At 41.2% G+C, this 13329-nt stretch overlaps 1 protein-coding gene across 1 annotated transcript in view; it reads left to right on the top strand.

Moving 5' to 3' along the window:
* The window catches only part of TESMIN (testis expressed metallothionein like protein), a 1691460-nt gene that overhangs the window by 1452969 nt on the left and 225162 nt on the right, over positions 1-13329 (top strand). The window contains exon 12 of the mRNA XM_086958946.1: positions 1213-1322. Within this exon, the coding sequence (XP_086815072.1) occupies positions 1213-1322 (110 nt within the window). The remainder of the gene's footprint in view (positions 1-1212; positions 1323-13329) is intronic.

Below are 13329 nucleotides of genomic sequence, written 5' to 3'. Positions count from 1 at the left end.
GTGCTCATGTGTGCACATTTATAAAAAAGTCATATATTTCCTTACATGGTACTCTCCTTCTAACATATCATGAAATGGAAATCTTGCTCTTAAGTTCAATGAGCTTGTCCTTTTGGTCCATGATAAATGTCTGAATCTATAGATCTACAAATTAACCTCATAAGACTCTTGGACTAGACAAGCTGATCTGGGTACACAACATAGCTTTTGATTTAATGCAATGCATTGTTGGACTGAACATTCAGGTACCAATGGGCTGGAAGCTAGAGGGATGTTTTTAGGAATGCATGTGCTACCATGACCCATCCTGGAAAATATCTTAGAGATGATGAGTATTATCGCCTGTGACAGAGTTTTAAGACTGTTCCTGACAGAGGATTCTGTATGCGTGTATGACTATTTTTGCCTCACAGTATGAACTAAGTACACACACATTTGCTGTGCAAACAAGTTTTTTTTCAATCTGGCACAGTGTTCCCTTTTTAGGCAGATGCTTTGTTTATTTGGAGAAATGTTGCTCTTGAGTACTCAAGCACACTCCGTGGTATTGCATTTTTTTATAACCTACCCATCAGAATCCCCTGTAATTCCTATTGCTATAGCCAATATATTTGACAAATATTATGGTATTATGCCCTTTTTTGGTGATTTGTTCAAAACAAAAAACAAGCTGAATAACAGCCTCTAAACCCTTGTAGAGGGAAAGACTTTTTCACTGACCTCTCCGGCATAGTGAAGTGTGGGTCTGATATGACATTTGCTTAGCAAGGCTTGTTTCAGTTTCTATTGCAGCCCTGAGTATATTACACCGTACTCAAGTGCATCGTTGATTCCATTTCTTTTCATGGCTAGACTGAGCACCAAATATATGGACTAATTTGGCCTAGTCATCTGTTTCGGTCTCTTCCTCTTGCTTCCTTTCCCAATCCCCCCACTCTTACTTTCAGTCTTCTTCTCCATTCCCTTTGAGCATACATCCTGCCTCTGTTCCTTGTTTGCTTGCCAGTTATGGCAGATGTGCAGCAAAAAGGATGATCTTCTTCCTATTAGTACGAGATACAGCATGGTGTAAGTTACACGACCCACCCTCGTTTTCTACATTATCATAATGATAGGGTGGTTGGATTTAGAATAATCAACTTCAGTATGTAAAAGCTTTACCTCTTGTTCACCTTTCTACTTTTTGTATAATAAGTAAAATTTCTTCATCAGGCTAAAATCATGTGTTCCTCAATCTGCAAATGCATCGGCTGTAAAAATTACGAAGAAAGCCCAGATCGAAAATCACTTATGAATATGCCACACTACACAGACGCTGGAAGGTATGAACAAGATCTTAACATTTATCTTATTTTAGCATGTATGTTTCCAAATGCTTCAGGTCAAACGAAATGTTTTAATAAAGTTAATCCCTTACTTTGAATTTCCTTTAAATCCTCATTTTGACAGTTGTTTTTTGCATAATTAAATTGTTTCTTGAAGTTAAGTCTTTCGATGCATAGTGTATAAAATAATATACAGAACTACACATAACAGAGACCTAGTGCGAAATTTCTATACATAAAAAGATCGCAGATTATTCTCTGTAACTTTGCGAAAGGCAAATGATCTTGCAAACCAATCTATGCACTAATAGGTCGGTTCACAAATGTCCTAATCGTGTTGCATTACCTACCACATCAACATTCATGAAATAGGTTGTAAATTGCAACTCACTACGATAGAATGCTATCACGGGAATGGTGGCCTGCAGGGGGTTGGCAGAGATTTCAAAACACTGCAAAATCCCATGCCCGTTATCGAATTTTAAATAAGGTCATCTTTTTTAAACAAAATGCATTTTGTTTTCCTTAAAGGAAGTAGGTCTGCATTAAAAAAGAAATGTAAGTTTGTTGTTTTGTCTGAGAGTTGACACTACTCATCAATCAATTGTGAATGAGTTAACACCTCCTATGTGGTGTAGGTACAATTTTAATGTTTTGCCACCAGCTTTTGGGCACAAGACATTGAGTACATCTGTAACAAAATTCTTTTGGATTTTGATACGCTGAACACATCCATTTGAAATAGCGATTTGTTATGGGTTTTAAACCCATTTTGAGATTCAGCAACTTGGTATAGATTCGAGTAATGGGTTTAGTGCATAGCAAGTAGCCATTTTGTGAATGTGAAAGGCTTTGCAACCACAAAATGGCTTTATACACCAGAACCTAGGTTTCTTAAAGGTATTACTACCAGATAACTCCAGCTCATCAAGGACCTAGTGCTACAACCCTAGGTTATTATTCAACCGTGTAATGAACTTTGAGAGCTTTTGTAATAGTTCACTTACGTTGCTACTGTATAACTTTTGCAGCTGCAAGCAATATTTGTGAAGACAAAGCTTGACATTAAGAATTGGGTCTTTTTTTCGGAAATTGAAGCAAAAGAATATCTGATGTCTTTATAAATATGATAGGGCTTTATAATTGGCAATGGATTTCAATGTTTTTGATTGTCTGTGTGAGTACCATGCTTCAAGTGAAATCTAGTTTGATTTAAGGTATTGTTTATTTTTCCTTCCGGACCTCGGAAAAGGGGTGGGAGGCGGCACTCCATATTTTCAGGGACTGATTGTCCCTGTGCCTCATATGGTGGGTTGCAGGAGTAGGAGGGGGGTGGGCAGGGTAGTGAGGGGAGGGAGGAGGTTGGGGTGGTGCAGGGGAAGGGTGAGTGGTGGAGGGGGGGGTGAAAAGTCAGCAGCAGCCATGCTTATTTTTGTATTTGTTTCGATTATTTTTGAATTACGCCGCTTGAAGAACAGTTATATAAAAGAGGCAAAGAGAACTGATCATACTCAGATTATTAACTTCCTGTATGTTTATGTTCTGATTTTTCTTTTAGATAATGGATAGGAAATTAAGGATATGTACACTTAATATCTGTGGGCTCAATGACCGAAAGAAGAGAGATGTATTGGCTAAAATCGTACAATATCTCGAGTTCATATTTTGTGTTTGCAAGAAACACATATTGCGTGGGGGAAACGAGGATTGATGCAAAATTTAGGGTTGGAGCTAGTGGTATGCTCAAAACAAACGGGTATTAAAAAAGGTGTGGCTATCCTAATTAGACGGGGAACGGTGAAGTGTATAAAGAGTTTGGCAGACAAATGGGGACGCTGGGCCATTGTAGAATGCAAGACTAATCAGCATAGATTTACGTTATGTACACTATATGGACCAAATGTGAATGATGCCGAGCTCTTGAACTCTATTAATTTTGAATTCGCGCATTGGCCCCAACCAGTGATTATTAGTGGGGACTTGAACATACACCTGGAGGCGGATTTTGCTATTAGAGGGAACACGAGGTATTCTGGAAGGAAGTACCTGACTTTTAGGGCACTGAGGGATTTAGCAGATGAGCATGGACTCAAGGATGTTCGGAATATACATCCCAGGAGTGCCTGGACACACATTTTTTTCTGCCCCGCATAAAATATCGGTACAACTCGATTATTTCTTTGTCTCACAGCAAATGGTTGGTAAACTTAAGATAGAAATTCTTCCTAAGCTGGTTTCCGACCATAATCCCCTAATGTTTGAATTAACTCTTGGTAGGCATACACAGGAGAAGAAACAACAATGGTCTTTTGAGAGGAATTTAATAATGGATGAAAATTATTGTCAACACATGGTTAAAGTAATACAGGAATTTTTTGAATTCAATAAAAAGACCGCTTCGAACCAGATTGTATGGGACGCCTTTAATGCGATAATCAGGGGGGAAACTATTAGCTACTTTAATGGGAGATGGAAGAAGAGGGTAGCTAAGCATAAGCATGATTGTGATCTGGTTATGGCGGCAGAATATAATCTTGCCAAAGCAAGCAGACTAGACCAAGACATCGGTATAGCCCAGAGAGATCTAACAATTAAAAGAGCTATGGCTTATTCTAATATTGCAGATCAAATTGCCCTTAAATATAATCAATATAAGGAACAAGCATATGAATTTAGCGAAAATACGGGTAGAACTTTAGCAAAAAGACTTCGGCAGCAATCAGTTTTTAATGAGATTGAAAACGTGGTGGATTCAAATGGGACTATGCAACAAACTAAGGGTGGGGTTCTGGAAGCGTTTCACAAATTCTATCAAGATTTATACACAGCTCCCTTAGAATTGACGTCATTTGAGTTAGGGGTCGCCTATCCTTGCCCTCGAGGAAATTGTCCAAGATCCGACACGAGCTGAGGCGGACTCTTGCGAGGCCCACGATTCAATTGCGCCACCTAGCCAGGGTGGTCGGCCTATTATCGTCCTCGATCCAGGCGATTTTCCCGGGGCCTTTGCACTACAGAGCCCTTCAACGTCTCAAGGCCTTCCATTTGAGGAAAGGTATTACCTATTCGCAAGTCATCCCCCTCACGGACGAGTCCCGGATAGAGCTGCGATGGTGGATCGATCACATGGAGGCTTGGAACGGTCGTGCAATATTTGGGTCCAAGCCAGACCTGATCATAGAATCCGACGCCAGCGGGTCGGGCTGGGGAGCTCGCTGTTGCGATGTGTCTACAGGCGGAAGATGGTCGTCTTCAGAAAAGGCTCTTCATATCAATTGCCTGGAGCTGATGGCAGGCTCGTTCGCGGTGAAATGCTGGACGAAGGATGTGGTACAGAGTTGTGTTCTGCTCAAGATGGCCAATGTGGCGGTGGTGCGCTACATCAACCATCTCGTGGGGGACTCGTTCTCAAGCGTTGTCCAATCTCGCATGCGACCTCTGGGAATATTGTCTGTCCAACCAGATATCCCTGTCAGCAGAGCACTTACCGGGAGCATCCAATCAGGTGGAGGACTGGTGCTCGCGCCACTGGAAAGACACCAGTTTGTGGCAACTTCAAGCGGGAATCTTCAGGGCCAATCAGAGCCGGTGGGGTCCGTTCTCAGTGGATCTCTTTGCCTCGCGCCTGGACGCCCAGTTGGAACGGTATTACAGTTGGCGGCCGGATCCGGGGGCCCTGGCAGTGGATGCCTTCCTCCAGGATTGGAGCGAGGAGCGGGGGTATGCGTTTCCCCCCTTAGCAATGATCATGAGGTTGTCCACGCAAGTGAGGAGGCAGCAGGTGAACCTGGTGGTGATCACCCCGATATGGAGGTCACAAGCCTGGTTTCCGGTTCTGATGGAACTTTCCTGGGATTTTCCAATCCCTCTACCCCTCTGTCCCGATCTCCTCAGGGACCCTCAAGGGAATCCTCACCATCTTCTAGTAATGGGCAGCCTGCGCCTGATGGCCTGGATGGTTACAGGCGACGCTGGCAAGTCTCAGGCCTTTCGCGTGAGGCTGCCACCTTACTCGAGAAGTCCTGGGCTGAAAGCACCAATAAGAGGTACAGATCAGATTGGTCCCGCTGGGGCCGGTGGTGTCTGCGACGGCAGGTGGATCCATTGGGGGCGGACGTTGTCCACGTCCTTAATTTCCTAGCCTCGCTGGCAAAGGATGGCTTGGCCTATAGGTCGATTAATACCTTTCGGTCCGCCATTTCAGCAGGTCATGTGCCAGTGGATAATCACCCGGTTGGTGAGCATCCCTTGGTATGTAAATTGTTGAGAGGCATCAGGTTGTCGGTCCCTCCAGAGCCCCGCTACTCGGTCCTATGGGATGTGAATAAGGTCATGAACCTGTTTCGATCGTGGCCTTCTAATAAGTATTTATCCAGGAAACAAATGTCGGCAAAACTTGCAATGTTGTTATGTTTGATTTCTTGTCGGAGAGTCTCGGATGTGAGAGCATTAGATCTCACAGGTCGGGTTTTCACCCCGGAAGGGGTGACTTTTCCCATTTCTAGACGCACTAAGTGCAATTCTCGTTTGGTATCTTATCCGGCCTTTCCTGATGTCCCGAAGTTGTGTGTGCGCTTAAGGCCTATGAGGTCGCCACAGTAGATATACGCCCACAGGGTGTCAGGCAATTGTTTATTGCACTCACAAATCCACATGGGGCGGTTTCATCACCGACTATTGCCAGATGGATCCGGTGGGTCATGCAGGAGGCTGGTTTAGATATTTCCCGCTTTGGTGCTCATTCAGTGAGAGGGGCAATGGCGTCCAAGGCCTTCAGTCTGTGAGCAAGACTCGAGGATATCCTCAATGCAGCAGACTGGTCCTCAGATTCAACCTTCAAGAGGTTTTACTTTAAGCCGGTGGTCTCCCTGGGCTCTTTGGTGGTGGACAAGCTTTAAACTAGCCTAATCAGAAGCCTCCGCCCCTGACATAGAATGCAAAATTTCCTAGGTAACGTGCAGGAAAGTTTCAATTCTATAAAGGAGGTGGAGGCGAGGATCAGCCCACCCGATGTTCATTCGGACCCTCCCAAATTCCTCATTGGTATGGTGGGTGATCGATTTATGATAGTTGATTATTTCGTGAGCTGTTTTGATGGTTTCCTCTGATGACAAGAGTGACTTATTGTGAATTTGTTCACGGGTTTATGTTACCGATATGACAAATTGACCCTTTGCCGTAAGTTCAGAGACGGGCAAGCAGGAATAGAGTAGAAGACTGCCGTGAGGGGTCGCAGAAAGAAAGAGGAAGATAGAGCGCCTGCAGAGGAGGATGTGAGGCTTCCTGACATGTGATTGGAGGATGATGATCGGACATTTTCTATGTTTAATTTTTCCCTGTGTTCATGGGAAATGATGTTTGTTTTTTGATGTTGGAACCTTTGGAAATGCTGCCGGAGGAAATAAAGCAAGAAAGAAAAGCCTAATCCTCGCCTCCGCCTCCTTAATAGAATTGAAACTTTCCTGCACGTTAGCTAGGAAATTTTGCATTCTCCTTTAGCGGTTGCTTTATTAGATGTGGAAAAAGCCTTTTATAGGGTTTCTTGTAATTTTTTATGGCTTATCTTAATCTGGAAGGGATTTCCAAGGGACTCTATCAAAGCAATTCAAGCTCTGTACTTTAAACAGAAGGCGTTCATTCGGATAGCGGGGGATTTTTCCAAGAACGTTATAATAACACGTGGGACAAGGCAAGGATGTCCCTGTTCTCCCCTGCTATTTTCTTTATACATTGAAACTTTTTAAAATAAACTAGAGGCAGAAGTTCGAATTACTCCAGTTCAGATAAATCAGGTGGAGTACAAAGTATTTGCATATGCGGATGACATTGCTGTTGTAACATCAGACATTAAATCCTCATTTCAAAAAAATATGGAAGCAGCTGAAGAATTTGGCGAGCATTCTGGTCACAAATTAAACATCTCTAAAACTCAGCTAATTCAGCTTTGTATCCGAAGCTCTCTATTTGGGCATGAAGATTTCCGCACAAGTGGATGAAATAGTACAGATAAATGTAGATCCTATTCTAAGCTCGGCAAATAAAACATTGGAGAGGTTGAATAATCTTCATCTATCGTTATATGGTCGGAGCAACGTTTTAAAGATGTTAATTTTTCTGAAGTTTTTGTATATTATTTCGTACAATAATCCTCTCCTCTTTCCTACATCTTTTTTTGTCAAGACTAATAGAATGTGCTCTAGGTTTCTCTGGAGTTACCGTAGGTCTAGGAGAGCGCTGAAGTGGTGCATATTACCTAGAGAGAGAGGGGGATGGGGGATTCCTAGTTTTTGGTTGTATTATTCGGCGGCATTATTAAAACATATGGGCGTTTTGATCATTCAAGGTGCTATAATAGAAGAAGCAACTAGGCCATCAATTTATGAAATGGTACTTGGTGAGGAGGCTAAGCAATATCTGGTTTGAGAAATAGAGCCCAGTTACTATAAAAAGAAAAAAATTAAAATTGTGTGGGGGGCGTATGAAAATTGGAGGAAAATTAAAAGCAGGTTAGGTCTGATTTTAAATTTGAATTATTATACGCCTCTTAATAGTTGTCTCTTATTACCAAGTATATTTAGAGATAAGGTAATGACCAGGTGGGGTGCAGCAGGGATACGCATATTAGGAGACCTATTTCAAGGAAACCAGATACTCCCTTTTCTTTATTTACAACAGAATTATAATTTGGAAAGGACAGATTCTTTTAAATATTTACAGTTAAGAAGTTTCTTGGATCAAAGGAAAATACAAAACCAGATAATGACTGAAAAAGTTAGTATTATTGAAATAATTAGAACAAAAAGTAAATATGGTCCAATTTATCAATTCTTTGCTAAAAAATTAGAGGATGATATAGAAGTATGGGAGGATAAATGGCAAAGAAAACTGTCTGTTCAAGGATTGGACCTAGCAAGAACAATTGAAATATCAAGGAAAGTGTTACTTAATGGTTCTTTAAAAAGCCAGCATTTTATGTCATTATTTGATTTGTATTATACACCAGCGAAGTTGGCCAAATTGAAATCTGGGAATGGAGACAAATGCAGTCGGTGTGGATTCAGGGCAGCAAATTCGGCCCATATGTTTTTTATGTGCCCCAAACTAAATAAGTTTATTAGCGATGTGGAATATTTTTTGAATGGCAGTTTGGGGATACAGGTTCAGCTTTCAACGGAATTGATAATCATGGGCAGTCAGACAGATCTAACCAGAAATAGAACATTAGCAGAGGAGGGTTTTTTATTTATTTGTACTTCAATTTTTCGTTTGTGTGTTACAACTCATTGGTTAGTTGTTGAACCACCAGTTTTTAGTAATTGGCAATCAAGATTGCTCTCAATATTTTATTTAGAGACTGCTGCATCAAAACAAAGGGAATAAGGAAAAAGGCATTTGGACAGAAGCTCTGGTCTCCGTTGGCTAATTGGTTATGAATTTATAAATTAATGTACCTTCTTTTTTTTTGTATCCTTCCCTTGCTGTATTCACATGGATGCTGGATATTTATGTTGTAATTGAAGAGATGTGGCTGTTTGCTGACTAAAAAAAAAAAGAAAAACAAAAATAGAATTGGGTATTGGATTATCTGATATCCTTACTTGAATGTTTTGGCAGAATTTAGAGAAAGTATACTGGTCCAATGTTGCTAGAGAGTAAAGATTATTGGTCCAAATTAAGAAAGACAAAAAATTGGGTTGTTCAGCATTTGTAAGTGATGAAAATTGTCTTTCCCAAACAGAAACCAGAAGTCCAAAAGCAGACCTCTTGCAACTAAACAATTAGCAAGATGGTAAAATCCATACGAAAGTCAATCAGATTTAAAAGAACTACAAAACCCCAGTGGATACAACTTCACAAATACACCTCTGAAAATATTACCGAAAAACTTTTTCATACAATAGCCTATATGAACAAAGGCGCACAGGTGTAGATGGTTCCACTTAAATTTGGAAGTACAGAAACATAAGTATAAAGGACAACATTTATACACAGACACACACAAACACTATTGCCTGAAACAGTGATGCCCGTATTGCATCACTGCACCAGTACCAACTGACCTTTACCCAAATCAATCCTGTTGCACGCACAATGCTTAGGATGCCATGTGGGAGTGTCTTTGCCTCATAGCAGTTGAGTCCAGGATAGTGGATACAACTACAACTACAATAAATAAAAAATCAATATTTTAACACCTTGATGAAGCTCTTCTTAACAAATATGTTCCAACATCTAAAGCACACAAGGGCTCATTGTATTGAACACGCAAGTACTACCACCTTCATAAACATGGCTAAATTAGTTAAGGTGAGGCAAGAAGTGTCATACAAAGTACAAATTTGTCCTCCACACATACATCAACCCTACACCTCAACCCTTGCAGGCAATAGTATAAACGCAGGCATAGAACTTTGTGCAAAGAAATGTGCTAATCTCCACAACCCAGAGTTTACATGAGCCAGGACAAGATCTTGAGACTTGCGGTACAACCAGGATGCCACATCTCAACACAGGCCCAACATCACCCGCTTTTCTGTATGCTACACTCCACTCTCACACATGCACAACTCTAATCAGATTGGTAGGGCATTCGGCACAAACAGGAACAGTATCCACAGGCATTCATCCGAAGGCAAGGGATCTCAACCTTCACTGTGCTTGGCAGGCAGAATTTACATTACTAGCACCAATAATCTACTTACATTAGCTAACACAGGACAAGTGCCACCATGCTACGAATCACCTAGAGAAGCACACAGAGAAACAAAAAATCTCCAGCAGCTTTTGACCTTCAGTATCAAAATTGAATCCAGAAATTGCCAGTCTCAGTAGATATCAAGAATTTAATTCCAACAACGCTGCAGCAAAACCCCTTAGAACACAGGGCAAGGTTCCAGTTGGAACTTCATGTCAACATGGTCAACCTCTTCTTACTAGCTACCATTGCCACCATAGCCCTACACTTTACTCTCTGTGCAGTTGCTTGAGGGAACTGTGATGATTCTTGCATCTGGACTTTTATACAGTCTGCAGATATGAATGTGAGGGTTTGCCAGACTATTTTGACTTGGTGTATGATGTTTGTGATGTGGCAGATGTGCAAATTGAAAGGCATAGTTCTCTCATGATTCATTTGCTCCCAACTGTCCCTAACAATAGATATGCTTTGTACTTGCTATTTCAATGTGAATTTCTCTGTGGATGTTTTCGAACAACTAGAATTTTTAGATATGAGTGTCAAATTCTGTCTATGGAGAGCAGGTATGAGTAATAACTATCGATTTTTCTGATTGTTCTTGTACAGTCTTCACTTTTCTTGGCAGGCTTGGTCCAGAATTTGTTTTTTTAATGAAAAAGAAATTAATTTTTCCTTTTGAAATTGCAGTGTATTTTAGTATCCATGGTCTTGAATTAAAATCTTCAGTGACTTTGTGTGATTTAACCCGTTTACCTCGGAGGCAATTCCGCAGCGGTGCAGGCGTTCTATTGCGGGGCGGGGCCGCGTCGGAAAACGGACGTGCACAGAACTACCAAGGTAGTGCTTGCGACGGCCGTTGGCCGATGGGCGCAGTTAACGGGTTAAATAACCTTTAAAATATGTGGACTTATTCAGTAGAAGTAGAGCGTTCCAATATGTTGGATCCCTCTTCATTACATTTCTAAGCCAAAGGCTTCCATAATTTCTAACATCAGGCACCAAAGATGGGCATGGAGAGTGGGGTACCACTTATCCCTTCCTTGTGGAGGAAGGGCCATCAATGGTATGTATGTGCTAAAGGAATTAATGTATACATATATAAAGTGCACATAAAAGTTTGTGGTACTGAAAAGGTCAATATTACCTATCAGAAAGCAAAAAGACAGGAATAAAGTATATTCGAATACACGTTTTTCCTCATGTTTAAAATTACCTAGACTATTGATTTCAAATTGGCTGATAAAGAGTATCACTGTCAGGTGGATCTGGCAGAGAGACTGCACCTCCACGTCTGTTTTTGGCAAAATTAGAGCTCTTCAGCCAATGAGCCATTGAAGATAACCAGACTTTAAAGGACACGTAGGTTTTGATCCATTTCTGTATGAACAAAAGAGAGTATTCAGAGAGCCCGCTATGAATGGCACATAATGTCTTAAAGTGGATGCACTCACGGATAGGGAGTTTGTGTCGCGGTTGAATAAGAGGATGGGCATTATTAAATCTGACAGCTTCTAATACAAGGCAAGCAGCATGATTCCGGATCATCTGCATCCTGTGAAACAAATAATCAGATATACTGAGGTATAAAGAGTTGACATAGTCCAGTCTAGAGCTAATATTCAATTGATGATATGGCCCATATTTTTATATTCTATTTAAGGAAAGGCAGAGTTTTCCTTAAATGTTTTAAGAGGCATACAAGCACAAGGCAGATACTTGTTCAGAGATAGTACACACTGCATATTTACTCAGTGCAGGTAATGCTATGTTCCGTGTTCATGAATGATCATTTATCAGAAGAACAAGACCGCAAGATTTTAAATCTGTACTTTGCATCCTAAATTAATTGTTTAACCCTTTGAAAGTTAATGGGTCAATGAGTCAAATCCATACAGTAAAAGAATATTGTAGAGATTAAGCCGAACTACATATGCCCCATTGAAAATAGCCCCAACTATGGACTCGTTGATGCACTTATCAACAACGTTTTCAATTTATGTTTTTTGCTATAGTATGGTTATAGCCTGCAGTTTGACATTTGTACTGGGGGGAGTGAGTTGAAACAAGAATTTGCTTTGTGCCCGGTTGTTGGGGCAGTAAACAGCTGTATACCGGCTATGGATCATGGTGCCTTTTGGGAAAAGCTGGAGCAAACCGTCACAGCTCTTTTGAAACCATTAGCAATCATATTAACTAATATGGAGGACAGACTAGTTATCGCTAACGAGGCTTAGCAACAAATTTTTTAACGCTAAGCATCGCCGGAAATTATCACAGAGATAACTTGCTATTAGCAAGGTTTATCTCAGAAGTGATAAAAATCCTTGCGCTAACTGCCAAATGAGAGATTATAACTGGAAAACCAACGATAATCTCTCGAAGTTTGGCGCTAGCTTGATGATAGGGGTTCACAAACGTAGCCATGATATCCACTTTCCATAGGATATCATGGCTAAGTCAGGAAAATACCAGGTGTAAAAAAAGCAGCGCTAACCGCGGTTAGCGCTGCTTTTTTTTTTTTTTTTTAAATTCTTTATTGTCAGGAGTTCAAAAAGAGATAGTCATAGTTTCATTCGTTAGGTGCATTTACATACCATTAGTAAGTGTAAGCAGGAGAAAAGAACAAAATATATCGTGTGTCCATAACTATCAATGTCTGCCACGGTCATGTAGTGGAGCAGTTAGGAGTAACAAGCATAGTTAGATCGCGGCCCAGTTTTGCTTCTTGTCCATAAGTCATTTCCTGACAATACATTTCTGAATAGTCATCTGAGACTAACAATTTGAAGTTTTAGAAAAACAAAAACATTAAAACCCAACTATGGTCATCATTGAGCAATTGAATGCGTTCATCTACATAGTCTTCTACAGGTACATTTATTCAACATCGCGCCTAAGGTAGCGTTGTGTTCCCGCATTCTCCCGACTTCCCCCATCATTGTGCTGGCATACCCTTTTCTGCTAGTCCTCGTCATCCTCTGATTCTGAGTCCTCACCTTCCGGCAGGGGCTCACATGGTTCTCCCCTATATTTGTTCCATGGTGTCCACACCTTATTCCACTTGCGGGGGCATGCCCTTAACACATAAACTGCTCTTTCCTTTACCATTAGGAGGTCCATATTCCTTATCCACCCTGCCACCGTTGGCAACTCCGGGGCACCCCACCTCTGTGCAATGTCTCGTTTGGCCACTGTCACCGCCAGCGTGACCCATAGTTGTCCATACCTGTTTAGGTCTGTAGGGTCCCAGATGTTCAGCAAGCACTTACGGGGTTCTGGCAGGACAGACACATTGACGGCCTGTGA

The sequence above is a fragment of the Lissotriton vulgaris genome, chromosome 2_1 (assembly GCF_964263255.1).
Source record: "Lissotriton vulgaris chromosome 2_1, aLisVul1.2, whole genome shotgun sequence".
Classification (NCBI taxonomy): Eukaryota; Metazoa; Chordata; class Amphibia; order Caudata; family Salamandridae; genus Lissotriton; species Lissotriton vulgaris.
This window is presented reverse-complemented; position numbering and strand designations above follow the sequence as displayed.